The sequence below is a fragment of the Chiloscyllium plagiosum genome, unplaced genomic scaffold, assembly GCF_037043375.1.
Source record: "Chiloscyllium plagiosum isolate Xiang-an unplaced genomic scaffold, Cpla_swu_hap1 HiC_scaffold_29, whole genome shotgun sequence".
NCBI lineage: Eukaryota > Metazoa > Chordata > Chondrichthyes > Orectolobiformes > Hemiscylliidae > Chiloscyllium > Chiloscyllium plagiosum.
Genome location: NW_028270167.1, coordinates 12,127,553 through 12,151,166, shown reverse-complemented (window position 1 = coordinate 12,151,166; position 23,614 = coordinate 12,127,553). Strand labels below are relative to the sequence as shown.

Sequence of the window (23,614 nt, the reverse complement as noted above, 5' to 3'; positions counted from 1 at the left end):
GTTTCCTTTATTTTGGTGATAGGAGTCACAATCAATGGCCTTTTTAATTTTGATAGACAGGTCAACAACAGGTCAATATCAGTGGTGGAATTAGACTAATACAATCAACAGGGAGGCAGTGGTACAGTCACTGGACTAGCATTCCTGAAAAATACCCAAATGAACTGTAGATGCTGTAAATCAGAAACAAAAACAGAAATTGCTCAGCAGGTCTGGCAGCATCAGTGAAGAGAAATTAGAAGTAACGTTTCAGATCCGGGATCACTGGACCCTAAACATTAAATCTAATTTCTCTTCACAGATTCAGCCATACCTCCTGAGGCTTTCCAGCAACTTCTGATTTTGTTTCTGACGTACAGCATCTGCAGTTTTTTTTTGGTTTTTATGAAATTACCATTGATGTGGCAAAAAAGATATAAGGGAAGGAAATCGGCCATCCTCACACAGTCTGTGACTTCAATCTCACAGCAATGCAGTTTAATCAGGGATGGTAGTGGTAATGTTACTGGGCTTGTAATTCAGTACCCAGGTTAATGTTCTGGGGCCATGAGTTCAAATCCTGCTGTGGCCAATGTGAAAATTCAATCAAATCTGGAAGTAAAAAGGTGAACTAAAAGCAGTCATGGAACGATCGTTGTTGTGGTTTTACTTTTTTAAAAAAACGTCAATAATGTCCTTTACCACAACAAAGCGGTTGACCCATTACTAAATTAATGCTAACAAGTGACACTCATAAAAGAATATCAAAACACTTTTAAGCCACTCAGTTCAGGGGCAATGATGCATTGCAACAATGCCAGTGAGACCCTTGTAGACAGGCAGGAGGCTGGAAGAACACAGCAAGCCAGGCAACATCGGGAGGTGCAGAAGCCGACATTTCGGGTGTAACCCTTCGTCAGGATTGGGGGAGAGGGTGTGGAGGGAGCTGCAGATAAAGGGGGTGGTGGGGGCAGGGTGGTGAAGTGGGGATAGGTGAAGACAGGTAGAGGGTATTGGTCACCGGGTGGTGGCAGGGAGCAGAAGAAGGAAGGGGGAGGGGCTGGTAAGGGAGTTGGGGGATGGTAAGGGAGGTTAATTGAAATTGGAGAACTCAATGTTGAGTCCTCCAGGCTGTAGGGTGCCCAGGTGGAAAATAAGACGTTGTTCCTCCAATTTGCGGTGTGATTTGTTTTGGCAATGGAGGAGGCCAAGGTCAGTCAGGTCGGAAAGGGGGTGTTTGGGGGAATTGAAATGGGCAGTGACTGGGAGGTCCAGTTGGCCCCTGAGGGCCCAGCTCCGATGCTCAGTGAACTGCTCCCTAAGTTTATGTTCAGTCTCCCCAATGTAGAGAAGACCACATCGGGAGCACCTGATGCAGATACCCTTGTCCCATGAAGAAAGGAAAACCAACATTGCCCAATTGTGTGGGTGAGCAGTTGACAGAAGCTAATATTGGGCACACTGGGGCTTCTGTAACCACATTTTCTCTTCCTTTGTCCTAATATTGCTTAATGCCAAAATAAGATACCACAGATTATGGAAATCTGAAATAGAAACCAAAGAATGCAGCAAAACGTTTGATCATGGATAAAGTAACGACACAAAGGGTTTATCCAAACGAGGCATGAATTACTACGTAAAAGAAACCTCTAAATGTGCCGTGGTGCTAAATTTTATTTGATAATGTCCTATGACACATCCTGAGACATTGATATTTTGCTAATGATACCTTACCACAATGAACAGTTGTTGAGCAAACTCAATGAATTCAGAATTTAAGTGACAAGGCTACATTCTGCCACCAATCTAGATGTTGTCCAACAGAACACATGTCTCAGCAGCAAAAAAAAACAAAAAGAACAGCACATTTCAGCACAAATCCTGCCCCTGCTCTAAAAATGAGAGAGGTGGCTTGCTATCTTCTGCCAAAGTGTTGACTCACTTACCTCCATACTGGTTACAATTCTGACTGAAAACATATAGACTACTAAAGAGAGACAGCTCAAACAACAAACAGGAGCATTTAGGACTGCAGTCAGAAGATGAACATCCCGTGAGTTAATGTCAATAGTGCAACTAACTTCTCTGGGGAGGATTATGGGGGAGGAGTCTGATAGAGGTGGAGAGGAGACGGCAGTTCAGAATGGAGGAGTGTGATCTCGAGAGGGAGGAAGCAATTGGGAGGATTGTATTCAGCAACTGTCAATGGTCAGCTGCAGTGCAGTGCAACTTAGAGAAATATAGAATACTAACTAACTCTGAGCTCCAGGTGCGTATTTTTAAGAAGTGTATGCCAATGGTGGTGGTTCCCCAATGGTTTCTTTAATGATCTTTGGTGATATCACACAGAGACCTACATTTTGTGCACATCATCGTGCAAAGGTGGCTCCAAACAGGTTTTAGAACCTGCGCCCAGTTGCATATGTAAAAGGCGCTGTGTCTGTTTTGGGAAATAGGCCTTGGACACTTCTATTCCTACCATTCCCAATATGGTAGATAGGATTCTTTTGATCTGGAATGTTGTTCAAATGTTACAAATGATGGATGCTTTGGACCTCAAAAATAAGTCAACATGAATTTCTAGACTATTAAGCTCTACTTGGGATATCATTCGTTCTATAGACAAATAACTTAATTTAACCTGGGGCAGTGTTTGTAGAGGAATAACACGGTGTTATTTTCTGGGTCTGTACACTGTGAAGGAGCAAAAATGGCCTTTGCAGTGATATGTATTTCTTGTTAGATGTGGGAGTTTAAAGAGAGTTTAAGGGTTACTGCGAATTATATCTGCCATAAATGCTGTTGGAAACGAATCTTATCAGATCGAGTGGATCGGTTAAAGAGACAGATAGAAGCGATGAGGAATTTGCAACAGCAACAGTATGTGATGGATGGCAGTTATACGAAGGGGGAAAGTCTCAGATACAGTCACATAGATGGGTTAACTCCAGGAAGGATGAGAGAGGTCGGCACCTAGGGCAGGAGTCTTGTGTGGATATACCCATTTCAAACGGGTATGCTGTTTTGGAAAATATAGGGGGTGATGGTTTCTCAGGGGAATGTAGCACGAACAGCCAAGTTTCTGATATTGAGACTGGCTCTAAGGCAATGAGGGGTATGTCGGCTTCCAAGAGATCAATTGTGTTAGGGGATTCAGTAGTCCGAGGTACAGACTGACGTTTCTGTGGCCTGCAGAGAAAAAGCAGAATGGTGTGTTGTTTCCCTGGTGCCAGGATCAAGGATGTCTCAGAGAGGGTGCAGAATGTTCTCACGGGGGAGAGGGGCCAGCAGGAGGTCATTGTCCACAATGGAACCAACGATATAGGAAGGGAAAAGGTTGAGATTCTGAAGGGAGATTACAGAGAGTTAGTTAGAAATTTAAAAAGGAGATCCTCAAGGGTAGTAATATCTGGATTATTCCCAGTGCTATGAGCTAGTGAGGGCAGGAATAGGAGGATAGAACAGGGTGAATGCATGGCTGAGGAGTTGATGTATGGGAGAAGGATTCACATTTTTGGATCGTTGGAATCTCTTTTGGGATAGAAGTGACCTGTACAAGAAGGATGGATTGCACCTAAATTGGAAGGGGACTAATATACTGGCAGGGAGATTTGCTAGAACTGCTTGGGAGGATTTAAACTAGTAAGGTGGGGGGGGGGGGGGGGGGGGGGGGGGGTGGGACCCAGGGTGATAGTGAGGAAAGAGATCGATCTGAGACGGGTACTGCTGAGAACAGAAATGAGTCAAACAGTCAGGGCAGGCAGGGACAAGGTAGGACTAATAAATTAAACTGCATTTATTTCAATGCAAGGGGCCTAACAGGGAAGGCAGATGAACTCAGGGCATGGTTAGGAACATGGGACTGGGATATCACAGCAATTACGGAAACATGGCTCAGGGATGGGCAGGACTGGCAGCTTAATGTTCCAGGATACAAATGTTACAGGAAGGATAGAAAGAGAGGCAAAGAGGAGGGGGAGTGGCATTTTTGATAAGGGATAGCATTACAGCTGTGCTGAGGGAAGATATTCCCGGAAATACATCCAGGGAAGTTATTTGGGTGGAACTGAGAAATAAGAAAGGGATGATCACCGTATTGGGATTGTATTATAGACCCCCCAATAGTCAGAGGGAAATTGAGAAACAAACTTGTAAGAAGATCTCAGCTATCTGTAAGAATAATAGGGTAGTTATGGTAGGGGATTTTAACTTTCCAAACATTGACTGGGACTGCCATAGTGTTAAAGTTTTAGATGGAGAGGAATTTCTTAAGTGTGTACAAGACAATTTTCTGATTAAGTATGTGGATGTACCTACTAGAGAAGGTGCAAAACTTGACTTACTCTTAGGAAATAAGGCAGGGCAGGTGACTGAGGTGTCAATGGGGGAGCACTTTGGGCCCAGCGACCATAATTCTATTTGTTTTAAAATAGTGATGGAAAAGGATAGACCAGATCTAAAAGCTGAAGTTCTAAATTGGAGAAAGGCCAATTTTGACGGTATTAGGCAAGAACTTTCGAAAGCTGACTGGAGGCAGATGTTTGCAGGTAAAGGGACAGCTGGAAAATGGGAAGCCTTCAGAAATGAGATAACGAGAATCCAGAGAAAGTATATTCCTGTTAGGGTGAAAGGGAAGGCTGGTAGGTATAGGGAATGCTGGATGACTAAAGAAATTGAGGGTTTGGTTAAGAAAAAGAAGGAAGCATATGTCAGGCATAGACAGGATAGATCGAGTGAATCCTTAGAAGAGTATAAAGAAAGTAGGATATACTTAAGAGGGAAATCAGGAGGGCAAAACGGGGACATGAGATAGCTTTGGCAAATAGAATTAAGGAGAATCCATAGGGTTTTTACAAATATATTAAGGACAAAAGGGTAACTAGGGAGAGAATAGGGCCCCTCAAAGATCAGCAAGGTGGCCTTTGTGTGGAGCCACAGAAAATGGGGGAGATACTAAATGAATATTTTGCATCAGTATTTACTGTGGAAAAGGATATGGAAGACTTTGATTGTAGGGAAATAGGTGGTGACATCTTGCAAAATGTCCAGATTACACAGGAGGAAGTGTTGGATGTCTTGAAATAGTTAAAAGTGGATAAATCCCCAGGACCTGATCAGGTGTACCCGAGATCTCTGTGGGAAGCTAGAGAAGTGATTGCTGGGCCTCTTGCTGAGATATTTGTATCATCAATAGTCACAGGTGAGGTGCCGGAAGACTGGAGGTTGGCAAACGTGGTGCCACTGTTTAAGAAGTGTGGTAAGGACAAGCCAGGGAACGATAGACCGGTGAGCCTGACCTCGGTGGTGGGCAAGTTGTTGGAGGGAATCCTGAGGGACAGGATGTACATGTGTTTGGAAAGGCAAGGACTGATTCGGGACAGTCAATATGGCTTTGTGCGTGGGAAATCATGTCTCACAAACTTGATTGAGTTTTTTGATGAAGTAACAAAGAAGATTGATGAGGGCAGAGCAGCAGATGTGATCTATATGGACTTCAGTAAGGCGTTCGACAAGGTTCCCCATGGGAGACTGATTAACAAGGTTAGATCTCACGGAATACAGGGAGAGCTAGCCATTTGGATAGAGAACTGGCTCAAAGGTAGAAGACAGAGGGTGGTGGTGGAGGGTTGTTTCTCAGACTGGAGGCCTGTGACAAGGATCGGTGCTGAGCCCTCTACTTTTTGTCATTTACATAAATGATTTGGATGCAAACATAAGAGGTAGAGTTAGTAAGTTTGCAGATGACACCAAAATTGGAGGTGTAGTGGACAGCGAAGAGGGTTACCTCAGATTACAACAGGATCTGGACCAGATGGGCCAATGGGCTGAGAAGTGGCAGATGGAATTTAATTCAGATAAATGCGAGGTGCTGCATTTTGGGAAAGCAAATCTTAGCAGGACTTATACACTTAATGGTAAGGTCCTAGGGAGTGTTGCTGAACAAAGAGACCTTGGAGTGCAGGTTCATAGCTCCTTGAAAGTGGAGTCGCAGGTGGATAGGATAGTGAAGAAGGCGTTTGGTATGCTTCCCTTTATTGGTCAGAGTATTGAGTACAGGAGTTGGGAGGTCATGTTGCGGCTGCACAGGACATTGGTGAGACCACTGTTGGAATATTGCGTGCAATTCTAGTCTCCTTCCTATCAGAAAGATGTTGCGAAACTTGAAAGGGTTCAGAAAAGATTTACAAGGATGTTGCCAGGGTTGGAAGATCTGAGCTATAGGGAGAGGCTGAACAGGCTGGGGCAGTTTTTCTCTGGAGTGCTGGAGGCTGAGGGTTGACCTTATAGAGGTTTACAAAATTATGAGGGGCATGGATAGGATAAATAGACAAAGTCTTTTCCCTGGGGTCGGGGAGTCCAGAACTAGAGGGCATAGGTTTAGGGTGAGAGGGGAAAGATATAAAAAGAGACCTAAGGGGCAACTTTTTCACACAGAGGATGGTACGTGTATGGAATGAGCTGCCAGAGGATGTGGTGGAGGCTGGTACAATTGCAACATTTAAGAGGCATTTGGATGGGTATATGAATAGGCAGGGTTTGGAGGGATATGGGCCGGGTGCTGGCAGGTGGGACTAGATTGGGTTGGGATATCTGGTCGGCATGGATGGGTTGGATGGGTCGGCATGGACGGCATTGAAGGGTCTGTTTCCATGCTGTATATCTCTATGACTCTATAACTTGAGTCATTTTCCAGTCAACAACTCAACAAGATCACTCCTTATACTGATCACAGAAGCATAGACTTAACTGCAAATCCAGTCCTCAAAATCCCTGAAAAGGCAATTTTAAAAATGAAATTGCCTCTTACTAGAAGAGAAAGAAATTACCCCAAGTAAATCAGCTCCACCAGAAACACCTTGAAGTCTATAATGAAAAGGTGAGAACCAGTAGTAAGGTCAAATGTCTTGACGCATAGCTTTGGAAATTAAAACACAACTAGGCTATTTTTGTTACACCTTCCCATTACAAATATCCCCAAAACTAGGAGTATGAATTTGACCAATTCTATCACTCTGAACCACTTAATTTGAGAATCAGTTTACCTGGTAAGGGAATACTTTACACTTGTGCATTAGCCCTCTCTGCAAAGGCTGCCTAATCATGAGGAAAATGAGAAATTGGAAGGAGAGAATGGAAAGCACAGGGATGAGAGACAGTTACAGTTGAGGAAACAGGTCTTTAAGAGGTTAAGTGGTAAGACAGAAAGTGGTTTAGGAAGAGTTGCAGAGGAAAGGCATATGGTAACTGATATGTCTCAGGCTAATAATTAGCAGAGGAGACGGGTTATGATCCCATGCTCTGTGTAGGAAACCTGCCTCATTGGGATTACATTGTCAGAAAATTGTAGACAGTGTTCCCACAATCCCAATATTTGTTCCCAGTTGAGGCGGCTTCGTATTAGGAGCATATACTCATACATTTGCCCCACCGATTACTGTATATTTAATTTAAATCCTAGATAAAAACACACAGCGAAGAATTGTGACAAAGCATACAAGTTTATCAGAATTCTATTCATTGGTTTAAACATCACCCAGGCAAAAGAGAGTCCTGCAGATGCTGGAGATCAGAGTCAATATTAGAGTGGTGCTGGAAAAGCACAGTAGGTCAGGCAGCATCCGAGGAGCAGGAAAATCGACATTTCGGGCAAAAGCCCTTCATTTTCTGCTTTTCCTGCTCCTCGGACTCTGCCTGACCTGCTGTGCTTTTCCAGCACCACTCTAATCTTAAACATCTCCCAGTCTATTCCTGGCACACAGTGGTTGCAGTGTGCACTAAATACAACAGACACTGTGGCAACTTGTCAAAGCACCTTCAGCAGAACTTCCCCAACCAGTAAAGCACACCCATCTAAAATCACGGGGTGGAAGGCGTATGAATCATAGATTCCCCTACAGGATGGAAACAGGCCCTTCGGCCCAACAAGTCCACACCAACCCTCCAAAGAGTAACCCACCCATTTCCCCCTGACTAATGCACCTAACACCATGGGCAATTTAGCATGGCCAATTCACCTGACCTGCACATCTTTGGACTGTGGGAGGAAACCGGAGCACCCGGGGGAAACCCACGCAGACACGGGGAGAATGTGCAAACTCCACACAGACAATCGGCTGAGGCTGGAATCAAACCTGGGTCCCTGGCGCTGTGAGGCAGCAATGCTAACCACTGAGCTACTGTACCACCACACTACAGTGCGGAAACAGGCCCTTCGGCCCAACAAGTCCACACCGATCCACTGAAGATTAATCCACCCAGACCCATTTCCCTACCCTATAATTTACCCCTAACTAATGAACGCAACCTACACATCCCTGAACACCATGGGCAATTTAGCATGGCCAATTAAATTAACCTGCACATCTTTGGATTGTGGGAGGAATCCGGAGCACCAGGAGGAAAGCCACATAGATACGAAGAAAATGTGCAAACTCCACACAGACATTCGCCCGAGGTTGTAATCAAACTCAGGTTCCTGGTGATGTGAGGCAGCAGTGCTAACCACTGAGCCACCATGCCACCCATGGGCACACTATTGTCTCCAACCTACCCTCCAAACCACACACCACCCTGACTTGGGCATATATTGGGCATTCCTTCATTGTCACTGGGTCAAAATCCAGGGACTCTCTCCCTAACAATGATGTGGGTGTACCCACACCACATGGACCACAGCAGTTCAAGAAGGCTCATTACTACCTCCTTAGGGGTAGGTAAAGATTGATAATTAATGCTATTCTTGCTAGTGGCACCCGTATCCCCAGAAATGAACCATAAAAAAAAACAACAGGTATGTGCGGCAAAAATAGCCTGGCTGAAATTCAGTTTCCAAAATTCTGCAGCAAGAAATTCGACCCAGCTCTTGGATCTCGACTCTTTATCATCCACATCAAGCTGTTACACAAAACCATGACACAGTTGATTCATCACCTTGAAGTCATTTCTTTCTGTCCTCGTAGAAGCCAATTTATTTTTTTTATATAATTGACTACTTTGGGGTTTCTATTTGAATCTAAAAAAAACAAAACTTGTTTAAAGAACCAGAATTATTGCATCTTAATGTTCTTTGAAAATATGATCAAACAAATTATTAACTACATAAAAATCATATTTCTTAATGAAATTTTCCAGTACTTAGATCAGAACTATAATATATATTTATTTCTGGAAGGGTTTATGATCTTATTCAGCAATTTTTATTGGTGTTTCAAAATGGCAAATTTTCATTGACAGAGCAAAGTTTATTTTTATTAGATATGGGCATCACTGGCAGGTCCAACATTTATTGCTCATCCCTAATTGCTCTCAAGAAGGTGGTGGTCAGTTGGCATTCCTTTTGCTTTCACGAAACAGAACATCATGCGCACAACGTTAATCTAACTCAATGAACAAAGAGATCATCAGCAAAAGTCAATATCTACTTGTAGTGTTTTGTGATCACCTCCCGGTGGAATAAAGCCAGATGATGATGTATGTATGCCACCCATTCAATAAGTATCCATGGAGTCACAGCTACTGTAAACATTACACTGTCTGATTCCATGTGTAAACCTGCAGATTGTGTAGGGTCACGCTCCCAGGAGTTATTAGACACAGCACCATTGCACAAACATTAACTGCAAACTTGGTCAGAACAATGAGTTTTTTTCTCAGCTGGAGGTCAATTTCTCGATGGTGTTAATAACTGATAAATAAGAAGGAACCTATCATCTGTTTTACAGCCAATGATTACCACAAACAGACAGACACACACATATACACAGCAATTGGTCAATCTGCTTGGGTGGGGATTTAGTATCACTCATTATACAAAACACTTTTGACAGCATAAACCTTCTTAGTACTACACTGAATCATCAGTCTGGACTGTTTTAGATTAAAGTGCCTGAAACGTGGAATAGGTGTGAATTGCAGTCTTCTGATAGAGACAATAGTGTTACCAATGACAATCTAACAACTAAAAATATCTTATTATTATTTTCCTTGAATATGCTGAGTCAAGGTGGAATATGTTAGCACATAGACTTATTGAAAGGTGGAGCAGACTAGATGGGCTGAATGGCCTACTCTAGCTCTCACCTCTCATGTCCTTATATTATCATTCAATTGTTCATGTATGACTGAGGACAATAGCTATAAGACCAAAAGAAACAGGAACGGAAGGAAGCTCTTCGGCTCAAGCCTGCTCTGCTAATCGATAGGTCATGGCTGGTCCGACATTCGTGGCCAGTTTCCTGCCCTTTCCCCAGAAACCTTGATTCCCTGAATGATCAACAAATGATTTATCTCAGCTTTAAACATAGCCAAGGAGTCTGCTCCCACAGCTCTCTGTAGCAAGGAGTTCTAAAGACTCATAACCCTCTGAGAGAAGAAATTACTCCTCATCTCCATCTTAGAATGGCACCCCTTTATTCTGAGACTATGCCCTCTCGTCCTAGACTCACCCATGAGGAGAAAGTATCCTCTCAGTATTTACCCTGTCAAGCCCCTTAAGAGTCCTTTATGTTTCAACAAGATCACCTCTCATTCTTCCATCAAATACCATCCACTATGCAACATTTAATTGCAACAAAAGTCACTGAATAGGAACAGGATTTCCCCTCCTATCTCTGATGGGAGTTAATGGTCAATGGTTTCACCATTGCAGCTCACCAGGACAAATTTAGCTGACTCATGCTTTCACCACCGATTCAGGAAAATTGTGGGTTCAAATCTTTAACACAAAGCTTGGAATGTTATTTCAGTGCAAAGTCATTAAGTTATACAGCACGGAAACAGACCCTTCGATCCAGCCAACCAAGTTTACCAAATTAAACCAGTCCCACGCGCCTGTGTTTGGACCATATTCCTCTAAACCTTTCCTATCCAAAACCTAAACAAACGTTTTTTAAATGTTGTCACTGTACCTGCATCTAACACTTCCTCTGGAAGTTCATTCCACACACAAACCAACCTCTGTGTGACAACGTTGTCCATCAGGTCCCTTTTAAAAATTTCACCTCTCACTTAAAAATGTGCTCCCTAGTTTTGAACACTCCCATCCTAGAGAAAAGACCTTTAGAGAGTTTTGAGAAGATTTGTAATTCAGGTTGTGGTTTGAGATGTAGGTTTGCTTGCTGAATTGGAAGGTTCGTTTTCAGACGTTTTGTCACCATACTAGGTAACATAATCAGTGAGCCTCCAAATGAAGCACTGGTGGTATAGCCCACTTTCTACTTATGGGTGTGGGTTTCCTTGGGTTGGTTATATCATTTCCTGTGTGATGTCATTTCCTGCTCTTTTCCTCAGGAGGGGTGATAAATGGGATCCAAGTCAATGTGTTTGTTGATTGTGTTCCGGTTGGAATGCCATGCTTCTAGGAATTCTCATGCATATCTCTGTTTGGCTTGTCCTAGAATGAATGTGTTGTCCCAGTTGAAGTGGTGTTCTTTCTTATCCTGGCTAAGGAAACACTGACACACTATTAGAAGAACCAAACACCAAGCACCACCAACTTCATCAGAAAGGATAATATTGTCAAGCTAGTGGACCTATGCCTTACCACCCACTTCACCTTCAACAACAACAACAAAATCTGCAGATAAACCAACGGCACGCCCATGGGATCTCCAATATCAGGGTTCTTAGCAGAGGCAGTAATGCAGAGACTCGAACAAACAGCTCTGCCAACCAACCATCCAAGCCAAACTTTGGGACCGCTACTCAGCTGACACCTTTGTCATCACTAAACAAAACAAGTTAGAGGAAACCTTCAAGACCATCAATAATACCCTTACTGGCGTAAACCTCACTAAAGAGGAGGGAAACAACAACAAACTGCCATTCCTAGATGTCACAGTACAGCGAACAACCAAACCAGCATCTACAGGAAAACAACACGTACAGACCAAATATTGAACTACAGAAGCAATCATCCCAACATCCACAAATAAAGCTGCATAAGAACATCATTTCAACGAGTCACCGCACACTGCAGCACAGAGGAACTATGAAGAGCAGAGGAAAATCACATATACTGTGTATTCAAAAGGAATGGGTACCCAATGAACATAGTCTGCTGATTTCTCAGTAACAAACCCAAACAAGCAGACAAAACACGTCCAGAAACCTTAGCCACTCTCCCCTACATCAAAGACATCTCGGAAATGAATGCCAGATGACTCAGATCTCTTGGCATCATGGTAGCCCACAAACCCACCAACACACTAAAACAGCAACTAATGAATTTGAAAGACCCTAAACAGACAAGCAAAACTAATGACATTTACAAAATACCATATAACGAACACTACATTGGACAGTCAGCAAACTTGTCACCAGGATATATGAACATCAACTAGCCACAAAAAGACATGAGCCACTCTCACTAGTATCCTTACATACAGAGGAGGAAGGACACCACTTCGACTGGGACAACACATCCATCCTAGGACAAGCCAAACTGAGACACGCATGAGAATTCCTAGAAGCATGGCATTCCAACCAGAACACCATCAATAAACACATTGACTTGGATCCCATTTATCAGCCCCCTGAGGAAAAGAACAGGAAATGACATCATCACAGGAAATGACATCCCCAACCCAAGGAAACCCTAACACATAAATAGAAAGTGGGCTATACCACCAGTAATCCGGAGGCTCACTGATGATGTTACCTACTATGTTGATGAAACGTCTGAAAATGAACCTTCCAGCTTAGCGAACAAACCTACATCCAGAAAAGACCTTATTCCTTCCACCATCAAAATAAATCATTTTGCTATTCACGTTACTGTTCGTGCTATCTTGCTGTGGATTCAATTCAAATTATTCATTGCCTATTACTGATATTGAGAGAACATGATAGGATTCTAAATGACTTTTTCCACTGGTTTATAGCCAAGAAAAGTTTGCTTTTATATAACATCGTATCCTCTCCTCAGGACATTCTAATTTGCTTTGCACCCAATGATTCTTTAGGAACAGTGGTCATTTTTGTTCTGTCAGTAAATATGTGAAAGAAAAACCAATTTGTGATCAGAAAGATCCCAAAATCAACAAGGATAAGAATGGTGATACCTGTTGACAGATAAGTTTCAGTGAAGGGTGCTGGGAGAAACTCCCAATTCCCTCATCCAAAAGAAGGAATTAGCAATAATGTGACACCTTTCCAATATTCCATTTAAAATGTCCTTCTACAGGATGTATTAAAATCCTGGGCCAAGTCCCTGTGATGTGTGAACTTTGGCTCAGATGGTAGAGCATCCCTCAGTCAGAAAGCTGTGGGTTTGATCCCTGTTCTGAGGAACTAAGCTCCTCAGCTAGACTGCAGCTTCAGTGTAGAGCTGAGAGAATGTTGCATTGTCAGAGGTACTGACTTTTTGATGAGCCATTAAGACTAGACCCATCTGTCCTCTCAATGCATGTAAAAGATCCCAAGGTACTAAGAAGGACAGGGTCCTAGTCTCTGCACTCAGAAGGAATATGTGAAGGGCTTTTGCCCGAAACGTCGATTTCGAAGCTCCTTGGATGCTGCCTGAACTGCTGTGCTCTTCCAGCACCACTAATCCAGAATCTGGTTTCCAGCATCTGCTGTCATTGTTTTTACCCAGGAATATGTTTAAGCCTTGTGCCTTTTTTGAATTACCCAAGTGTTTGGAGAATCTATCATTCCCCATTGCTTTCGCCATAGCAATGCCTCAGCCAATCAGTTGCCTTGGCACTAATCAACACTGTCTTCTTTTGTGGTATAATTTGTTGTGACCATTTGAAATTTAACATTCTCGTGGATGTCCTGAGGAATGCAAAATGGAAAAACTTTGCCATCATGACTCTTTTTTAGCAAGAACCAAGAATAGGAGTCTTCTCCTGGTATGTTACTAGAGATGAATCACTGAATCACAGGCTGCTTATTCAAGTACATAGGTTGTAGATCACAGTATTAGGTCTGTGCTTACATTCTTCCTATACACAAGCCTCCTCCCAACCTCTTCATCTATTATGAGCAATATAACTTCCTAGTCTTTTCTGCATCATGTACTTACCTAGTTCCTTCTTAAATCCAATGCATTAATCAACACAACCATTCCTTGTAGTCACAAATTCCATTCTAACCATTCTGACCTCAATTTGATAGTGTTATGGTCACATTTACTGGTACCAGCTTTTCATTGCTTTTGTTTTGTTGTTGAGCTAATTTCAGGTCAATTCTCACTCTTTGGATTACTATCCAGTTGTAGGAGTTAGCTGGGTGCAAGCTAGCAAACCGGGTGCATTTTCTACACTACTAAAGTGACCTCAGTTGGACAATTACTTAATTGGCTGCAAAACACTTTAGAACATCCAGATGTTGTGATGGGCACTATATAAATGCAAGTATTGAGTGGGAGACTGGAGAGACATTTTTAGTGAGTCTGAGGTGCCACTTAAGAAACAGTAGGAAGGAGATACTGGGGTTTCAAGCAACAACGGGCTCCTCGTACTAGCAGCTGGGAGTTGTGTGATGATCTGAAGGTCTTGTGATACTCACAGCCCCCTGAGGATCAATGGCACCTGGAAGGAGAGCACTGCTTTCTGTTGTCGGATGACAAACAACACCGGGTTTTTGGACTGCTCGGAGAGAACATTCACATGGACGCGGACCCCCTCTGTCTGCAGAAAGAACAGAAAACAATTAATTCAAATAGTTAGGCAGAAATATTCCTACTATAGGGTGGAAGGTTTATGTGCAACACTGCATCCATCACAACGCTGAGGACCCGGGCTCAATTCCAGCATCGGGTGACTGTCTGTGTGGAGTTTGCACATTCTCCCAGTGTCTGTGTGGGTTTCCTTCGAGTGCTCCGGTTTCTTCCCACAATCCAAAAGATGTGCAGATCAGGTGAATTGGCTACGCTAATTTGCCCATAGTGTTAGGTGCATTAGGGAAATGAGTCTGGGTGGGTTACTCTTCGGAGGGTCGGTGTGGACTTGTTGGGCTGAAGGGCTTGTTTCCACACTGTAGGGAACCTAATCTAAACACACTTTCTCACCTTTATAGAAACCAGGAGCAGAAGTAGACCATTCCATGATGACTGGTCCTTTATCTCAATATCATATTCCTGCTTTTTCCATTTGCCTCCTGATGCCTTCAAAATCTAGAAAACTGATCTCCTTCAAAACTTTCCACAGAACCTAAGACCTCTGTTCAGGAAATGCTGATCCGTTTTAACAACGCAAAGTCTAAAAAAGGAGCAGGACGTTCTTCCTCAATGGAGTGACTGTCCATGAGGCTGAAACAGTACCTGCATTCACAGAACTGGCCACAGCAAGACAGGCTGCACCAGGAGTCCGGAGCGCGGAGCAGGGTGGGGTGTTTGGCGAGAACCTGGAGTCCAGAGTGGGTGGTGGGGAAGAGGCCTGGAATGGGAGTGAGGGAGGGAGGTTTGCACTGGTAGTGAGGGTGAAGCCTGGAGCAGGATGAGGCCTACCTCAGGATCGAAGTATCCAGTCTCTGTTTGCCCGTTTTGTGCATTATATTTTCATTTTTAAAAATTCAAAATCTGAAGAACTTTTCTAAAATCACACTTCCTGTGGTGCCATCTTTGAGACTTTCCATCGATTACCAATGATATTGGCTTCTCAGAGATCAAAGGGGCAACTTTTCTTTTATGCAGAGGGTGGTACGTGTATGGAATGAGCTGCCAGAGGATGTGGTGGAGACTGGTACAATTGCAACATTTAAAAGGCATCTAGATGGGTATATGAATAGGAAGGGTTTAGAGGGATATGGGCCAGGTGTTGGAAGGTGGAACTAGATTGGGTAGGGATATCTGGTCGGCATGGATGGGTTGGACTGAAGGGTCTGTTTCCGTGCTGTAAATCTCTATGACTCTTAGTGCAAAGTAACTACATGCACAACCTACGGGTGATGGTTATACGAATCACAGCCTTTTCTCAATGCTAATCTCAATCATTTGCATAGCTAACGTTCAAATGCATTTCTTCAGCTTAATGCAGCCATTTGGATTTTTTCAAACAATCAACTGGATTCTGACCATCCGCTGACTATTATCAGAATTTCTCCAAAGCCGTTATGAGAGTTTGTCAAAGAAATACAAATTAGGAGTGGGAGTAGGCCATTCAGCCTCTGACCTGCTCAGGAACGAATATCTGAACAAGTGGTGAAAATTCACAGATGGAGCAACTGATGCATAACAGCTCATTGAGTCTGTGTCTCTGTGAAGATATCTAATCAGCCCCATTCCCCTGTTTCCCTGTCAGTTTATTTCCCTCAAATGCCCATCTAATCTTCCACAAGCACACGGGGAGAAAGTTTAAAATCAATTTAAGCAGAAATTGAGAGGAATAAAACAGAAAAGTCAAATCTGAAAGACCACTGGAAATGAGACAACTCATTCAAAAATGGCTCTCCACTCTCCAGGCAAAAATATAGAAAAAGTAACAATGGAGCACACACATGATCGCCCTGCTACAAACCTTGTCACCTGCCCTCTTTGGTGCTTATCTCTGCTCCATGAAGAGGAGAAACTCACCCTGATCTATGTGGTACAGATTATTCAATAACCGAACTGAAATAAAGACTTGCATTGATAAAGTGCTTTTCACAGCCACTGGACATCCCAAATCACTTTGCAGCCAAAGCGGTATTCTGTTTGTGATGTGTAGACATGATTGTGCTGCAGAAAAACAAGGCACTAATGTGTGCACAGAGAGCAATACGAAAACCAATCAACCACTTGCCAACCAATCAGTGCTCTCCTCTCACAGACTATAAAAGTTGTTTTCCCTTTACATTGGCAATTCTTGCAAATTGCCCTGACGAATGCAAGACAAAACGCTTTAAGAAAATGCATCTTGTTTCAGCAACACAGTTAATTACCTGGATGAGTGCAGTCCCACCAAAACTCAAAAAGCTTGACATCAGCCCCACTCCAGGTCCTAGATCCCGGCCCTGCCATATGTTCACCATTCCCCCAGACCTCTTCCTTGCAGAGGACAAATGTTTAGTCCTCATCAAAGGCCTCACTTTTATCCCTTTATACTCAATAGATTAATGAGTGCAACACACTGCGACCTTGAATGTTTCTTCCGCCACCTCCACCTCCGGGCCTACTTTTTCAACCAAGACACCAGCCCTCCCAGCAAGGACCCCTTCTCCCACCTCCAACACAACCATCCACCTGGACACCCCGTGCCATCCTGTTACTTGCCCTTGACCTCTTCATTTCAAACTGCCACTGTGACATTGACCACCTCAACCAGTTTACTGCCATCCCCCACTCCAATCTCCTGTACTCGCAATGCGCAGCCCTCCACTCCCTCTGCTCCAACCCCAACCTCACCATCAAACCAGCGGACAAGGGGGGGGGGCGCAGTAGTAGTGTGGCGCACTGATCTCTGCACTGCTGAAGCCAGGTGCCAACCCGCAGACATCTCCTCCTACTGCCTCCTTGATCATGACCCCACCTCCCATCACCAAACCATCATCTCCCAGACCATCCACAACCTCATCACCTCTGGTGATCTCCCACTCTTAGCCTCCAACCTCATTGTCTGTGAACCCCCAACTGCCCGATTCTACCTCCTATTGAACATTCACAAACCTGACTGCCCTGGTCAACTCATTGTCTCAGCCTGCGCCTTTCCCACTGAACTCATCTTTTCCTACCTCGACACCGTCCTGTTCCCCCTTAGCCCAGGAAGTCCCCACCTACTTTCGTGACACCACCCATGCTCTTCACTTCCTCCAAGATTTTTATTTCCCTGGCCCCCAATGCCTCATCTTCACCATGGACATCCAGTCCCTGTACACATCGATCCGCCACAACGAAGGTCTCCAAACCCTCCATTTCTTCCTCTTCCACCGTCCCAACCAGTACCGTTCCACTGACACCCTCATCCACCTGGCTGAACTAGTCCTCACCTTCAACAACTTCTCCTCCTAATCCTCCCACTTCCTCCAAACCAAAGGGGTAGCGTTGGGCACCCGCATGGGACCCAGCTATGCCTACCCGTTTGTCAGATATGTGGAACAGTCCATCTTCCGTCGTTACAATGGCACCACTCCCCACCTGTTCCTCACCTTCCACCCCACTAACCTCCGCATACATCACATCCTCCTCTTCCACTTCCAGATAGACCCCACCACCAAAGATATATTTCCCTCCCTACCCCTATCAACGTTCTGGAGAGCGCATTCCCTCCACGACTCCTTCGTCAGATCCATGCCCCCCACTCCATTCCTGGCACCTTCCCCTGCTACCGCAGGAAGTGCAAAACCTGTGCCCACACTACTCCCCTCACCTCTGTCCAAGGGATCCTTCCACATCCTTCAGAAGTTCATCTTTACCTCTACCAATGTTATCTACTGCATCCATTGCACCCGGTATGGTCTCCTCTACATGGGGGTGACAGGACGCCTTCTTGCACATCGTTTTAGCGAACATCTCTGGGACACCCACAGCTACGAACTCCACTGCCCTGTGGCTGAATACTTCAACTCCCCCTCCCACTCTGTCAAGGAAATGCAGGTCCTGGGCCTCCTCCACTGCCAAATCTTTACCACCCGCTGCCTGGAGGAAGAACACCTTGGGACCCTGCAACCACACGGGATAAACGTTGATTTCAACAGCTTTCTCATTTTCCCTCCCCCCACATTACCCCAGTCCCAAGCTTCCAACTCGGCACCACCCTCCTGACCTGTCCATCACTTCCCCCTCTGACCTATCACCTTTCCCTCACCGTCATCCACCTATCACTTTCTCAGCTACCTTTCCCCAAACCCCACCCCCTCCCATTTATCTCTCAACCTGATGAAGGCCTTATGCCCGAAACATCGATTCTCCTGCTCCTCAGATGCTGCCTGACCTGCTGTGCTTTTCCAGCACCACACTCTCGACTCTGATCTCCAGCATCTGCAGTCCTCACTTTCTCCAAGGTCAGACTTCACCAAGGCTCCTTCCACAGCACCTTCCAAAGCAATGACCTCTATTCCCATGTGAACATAACAGATGCATGTGAACTTAAACACCTATGAATTCATCTCTGAGCCTCACACCATCTTGGCTTGAAACCACAATACCATTCCTTCATTGTCACTAGGTCAAAGGTCTGGAACTCCAATGTGATCTCAATACAGGTACATAAGAACTGAAGTCAGCCATTCCGTTCCTGTTCCTTTATTCAATAAGAAAGTGGGTCATCTACAAACATGGATTACCACCTCTGTCTTGCCCATTTGCAGCATTTACTAATTTCAGTCCTGATTTACTCTTTTTTAAAAATCTTTTTGCCAATTTGACTGTTCTCTTGCCTCATTTCCATTGAATTCCCAGCCCTGTACCACAGAACTGCTTGATTCGGTACTGTGTGGATACTGTCAGATCTATGGAATCAGGAACATATCGCCTCACAGTCTGCTCACGATATGCTTGCTATCCACAGAGTGGCTAAACATCAGGGACTGAAGTTTCTTCCTTGGTTGCAAAATGAAGGTAAAATTCTGACCAAAAGTGAAGCAATTTTGCCAAAGTCAAATTACACCCAAGTATCTTCCTAATCATATTTTGATATACTCAAAGTGAAAATGGGTGTAAATAAGAATAAAATCTGAAGTCAATGTAGTGCCCAAGAGCAGCAACTTTGGATTGAACCAGCACCTTTAATCCATTAAAATATCCCAAAGGTCCTTCACAGAAATATAAGCCAAACAAGGAGATATTAAGTCAGGTGATCAAAAGTCTGGTCAAAGAGATGAGCCTTTTGGGGGTCATTTGGCTGGTTGGTGATGCACAGTGACATCCAGAGCATGGGTTCAATTCCTGTACTGGCTGAGGTCACCACAAAGGCCTAGCCTTCTCAACCCTGCTCCTTGCCTGAGGTATGGTAACCCTCAGGTTAATCTCAGCACCAGTCATCTCTCTTTCTGATGGGACAGCAACTCTCTAGGCAGACGGTGCCTTTTACATGCATTTCTTCCCATCTTGAAATGAAAACCCTCAATTCATTTCACCATCATTCATTTCACCATTTTGCACTCATCACAGGTGCTGTTGTGCCAAGAATCTGTAATTATTCTTTCTTAAAGAAAAAAAATCCAAAGAAACAACCAACTTAAAGTAAGCCCTCAAAAATTCCAATTGAAAAATTCCTTGACGATCCCGTTGCAAAGTTGCAATCCCCTTTGCAAGCTCCACACAAACAAGAATAGCTGGAAGGTATTGGCATTCGAGAGTAAAGTGCACTAACAGTTTTGTTGCTTAAGATTTGTTTGGATTGAAGGTTTGAAAGATGAATGTAAAAAGGTACAGGAGACTTGTACACACTGTCCTTCCATGTGCAGCTCACTGATACCCAAAATTACAGAATCTTTTTAAGATGCCTCGTTAATTTTCACTTAATTAGCCTGCTCCCAGATTACTTGGGTGCCCCTGGTCGCAAATGCATGGGACAGGCAGGGTCCAAAGTGACCAGGAGTTTACTGGAAAGGAAGTCTCTTGTTCTCAATGTTTCATTTCTCCACTAGTGCCAACATGGCCTATTTAGCAGTCATTCATGTCTCTAATTCTTCAGGTTCGAATCCCACTCCTGGGTTTATGCAGTACAGTGGGAATGCTGCATTTATTCCTCAATCGATATCACAACAACAGATTATCATGTTGCTGTTAGAGGAAATTTGCACATGAAAATTGGAGACTGCTTTCTCTGCCTGCGTTACAACAACTCATTGTATGGAAAGCACTTGGAAAAGGCCAGTGGTCATATGAGGCAATAAATGAATGAAAGGCTTTGAGATATTTTCTAACCAACGTTTTCACACCTTTGCAGCAAGTCGGATTTGAACCCTTGACTACTCAAGAGGCAGGGGCACTCCTACCTCTGCACCACACGAGTCCCACCACAAGTCTTTTATAGTGCTCCCCTTTTACTGGTTGCTTTAAGCTTAACGTTAACATGAAAGTGAACCGGAGAGATTTTAAACCAGAAAATGAGCAGCAACCACTAGCACAGCTTTGATTTAATATTTGAAATTTTTAGAGGGTCTGAGTATTTCTCTTTTCCACCTCACAGGAATAAAAATCAACCAACACCACGATTGCAGAGAAATCAGCCTGCACTTGGTTCTGTCTGAACTGTGCAAGATCCGGGTTGGTATTGGGCAAACGCTGGGATCCGGCCCCTTTCAGCTGTTTCCTGGCCTGATGTTTTTACTGTCACAATATAACATCGGTTCACGTCTTGTGACTTCACCAAACAAGAGGGGGATGGGCAACACAAACTTTCTTATAAATGACACCGGCGAATGCAGCAACTGAAACGTGAATGCTTTAATTTTTGCTTTTGTTTTACCTTGTTCCGTGAAACGGTGTGATTGAAAGCGAATATATTCTGGACATGGCTATTGACAATCACCAAATAGGCACGATCGAAGACACCGTCCACTTGGATGATTTCTTGGGCCAGGGCTCCCCTTCCATTTTCCGAAGGCAGGAGGCAGCCCAGGAGAAAGGCATTCCACAGGAACATCCAACTCGCCCCTGCCCGACTCCAGATCCGCCGCATCGACCCGCCTTCCGACCTCGGAGAATCCGCCAGCATTGCAACAAGCAAACAGCCCAAAAAAATAAATAAATAAAAGCCGGGCTGTGTGGGGTTGCGAGCAGATCACCGGCCGGTCTGTACAAACGGAGAGATTTCTAGCTCAATAAAAAGCCATCTCACCGACAGAGTCCAGAGGTTAGCGAGATAGGAGAACAAAATGTATCCAACCTCTGAATCCGCTACATCGACCGAAGAATGTTACATTTTGCCCCTTGTATCCAGTGCTGGTCGATTGGTTACAATCGGCCTCCCGCTGTCACCATTTCTCAATGAACCTGGTCAGTTTCATGTCTGGCCTTATTAATTTCAGCCTGGCTTGCCCCTCTCTGTCTGTCTGTCTGCAATATTTCCCCCCACCCCTACTCTCCGTCCACCAAGCCTTTCTCCCTGTCCCTCTCTGGTATAAATGGAGTCTTGTTTGATCACACAGCCGGATGGTTGAGCTACAGCAACAAGCGGCCCCTCTGTAAACAAATACTGACTGGGGATGAGTTGACGTCACCCACCAAGCAGCCTGTCCTTCCTCTCTTCAATTCCAACCCTCGGTGGAAATATCTTCATTTTTCATTGGTCCAGCTGCTGCAGCAGCACGAGCTTTCTCCAAGGGCAGTTCTGGTGCTTTTTTGATTTTCTTTTGCACCCGGCTCATATGTGATCCCCTGAAAAAAAAATTTGGATTTTTTTAACATCACAATATTGATTTATGATGAATTTTATTTTGTCCTGTGTTTCTTTCCAGTTTGCGTCTACCAATCGTTAAGTTGAAATCCAGAATGGGAATTGTGGGTTTCTCCACATACAATCCCTTCCCTTTCTAATGAGGAAAATCCTGAATGGGACAACATTTACTCCAGACTTCAGTTCACCAAAGTAATCACTGTCTCTCACTCCTTAAATTCTATGCATCTATATTGATGCCTTTAATATGCATGCTGAGTGCATGTCTTATCTTCACGACTTTGTCCCTCTCTATCGTTGTAATTTCCTCAGCCCTGGCCATCTGAACCAGCTGGTCTCCCCAGCATCCTTCATTTCACCACGTGCGACTGTGACTTCAGCTGTCAGGACCCTAAACTTTGAAAATCTCTTCCCAAACCTCTCTGCCTTGCCTCCTTAAAGGTTCTGTTTAAAACCTTTTAACCGAATCTTTGATTATTTAATTGAGCATGTTCAAGACAGAGTTGGATAGATTCTTGATTGGTGAGGGGATCGAGGGTTTTAGGGAGAAGGCAGGAGAATGGGGTTGAGAAATATGATCGAATGGCAAAGCAAATACGATGGGCCAAATGGACCAACAGGTTCAAGAACAGTTTTTTCCCCACTATTATTAGACTGCTGAATGGACATCTCAAATTTCAAATCTAATGTTAATTTTGCTTTTGTGCAGCTTCTTTCCAACCGCAACTTTGTATTCCTCACTCTGTTCATCTTTGTATGGTATGATCTGCCTGTATTGCACACAGAACAAAACTTTTCACTGTACTTAGATACATGTGACAATAATAAATCAAATAGCCTAATTCTATTCCTGTATCTTATAGTTTTATAAGCCACCAGTTTTATGGAATATTCCCCACTTGCCTGGAAGGGTGCAGTTTCAACAACACAGAAGCTTGTCACCACCCTGGACAAAGCAGTTGGCTTGATTGGCACCACATCTACAAACATCCATTCCCTCCACCATCAGTGCTCAGCAGCAACCGTGTGGACGATCAACACGATGCACTGCAGAAATTCACCAAAGATCCATAGACAGCACCTTCCAAACCAACGGCCACTCCCATCGAGAACGTCAATGGCAGCAGATGCATGGTAACACTATCACTTGCACGTTCCCCTTCAAGTCACTTACCATCCTGATGTTCAAATTCATCTCTGGTCCTTCACTGTCACTGGGCCAAAATCCTGGAACTCCTTCCCAAAGGGCATTGTGGATCAACCTAAAGCAGGTGGACTGCAGTGGATCAGAAAGGCAACTCACCACCACCTTCTCAAGGGCAACTTGGGATTGCCACAAAATGCTGGCCCAGCCAGTGATGCTAAGTCCCACG

The 23,614-nt window shown here is 44.1% G+C and overlaps 1 protein-coding gene across 4 annotated transcripts in view; it reads right to left on the bottom strand.

Moving 5' to 3' along the window:
- Positions 1–21,911, bottom strand: part of sidt2 (SID1 transmembrane family, member 2) — a 94,379-nt gene extending 72,468 nt beyond the window's left edge. For all 4 annotated transcript variants that reach the window (XM_043676618.2, XM_087976379.1, XM_043676621.2 and 1 more), the window contains exons 1-2: positions 21,312–21,911; positions 14,491–14,612 (exon numbers count right to left, since the gene is read on the bottom strand). In XM_043676618.2, coding sequence (XP_043532553.2) covers positions 14,491–14,612; positions 21,312–21,560 — 371 coding nt within the window. In that variant the 5' untranslated portion in view covers positions 21,561–21,911. The remainder of the gene's footprint in view (positions 1–14,490; positions 14,613–21,311) is intronic.
- Between the last annotated feature and the right edge of the window lie 1,703 nt (positions 21,912–23,614).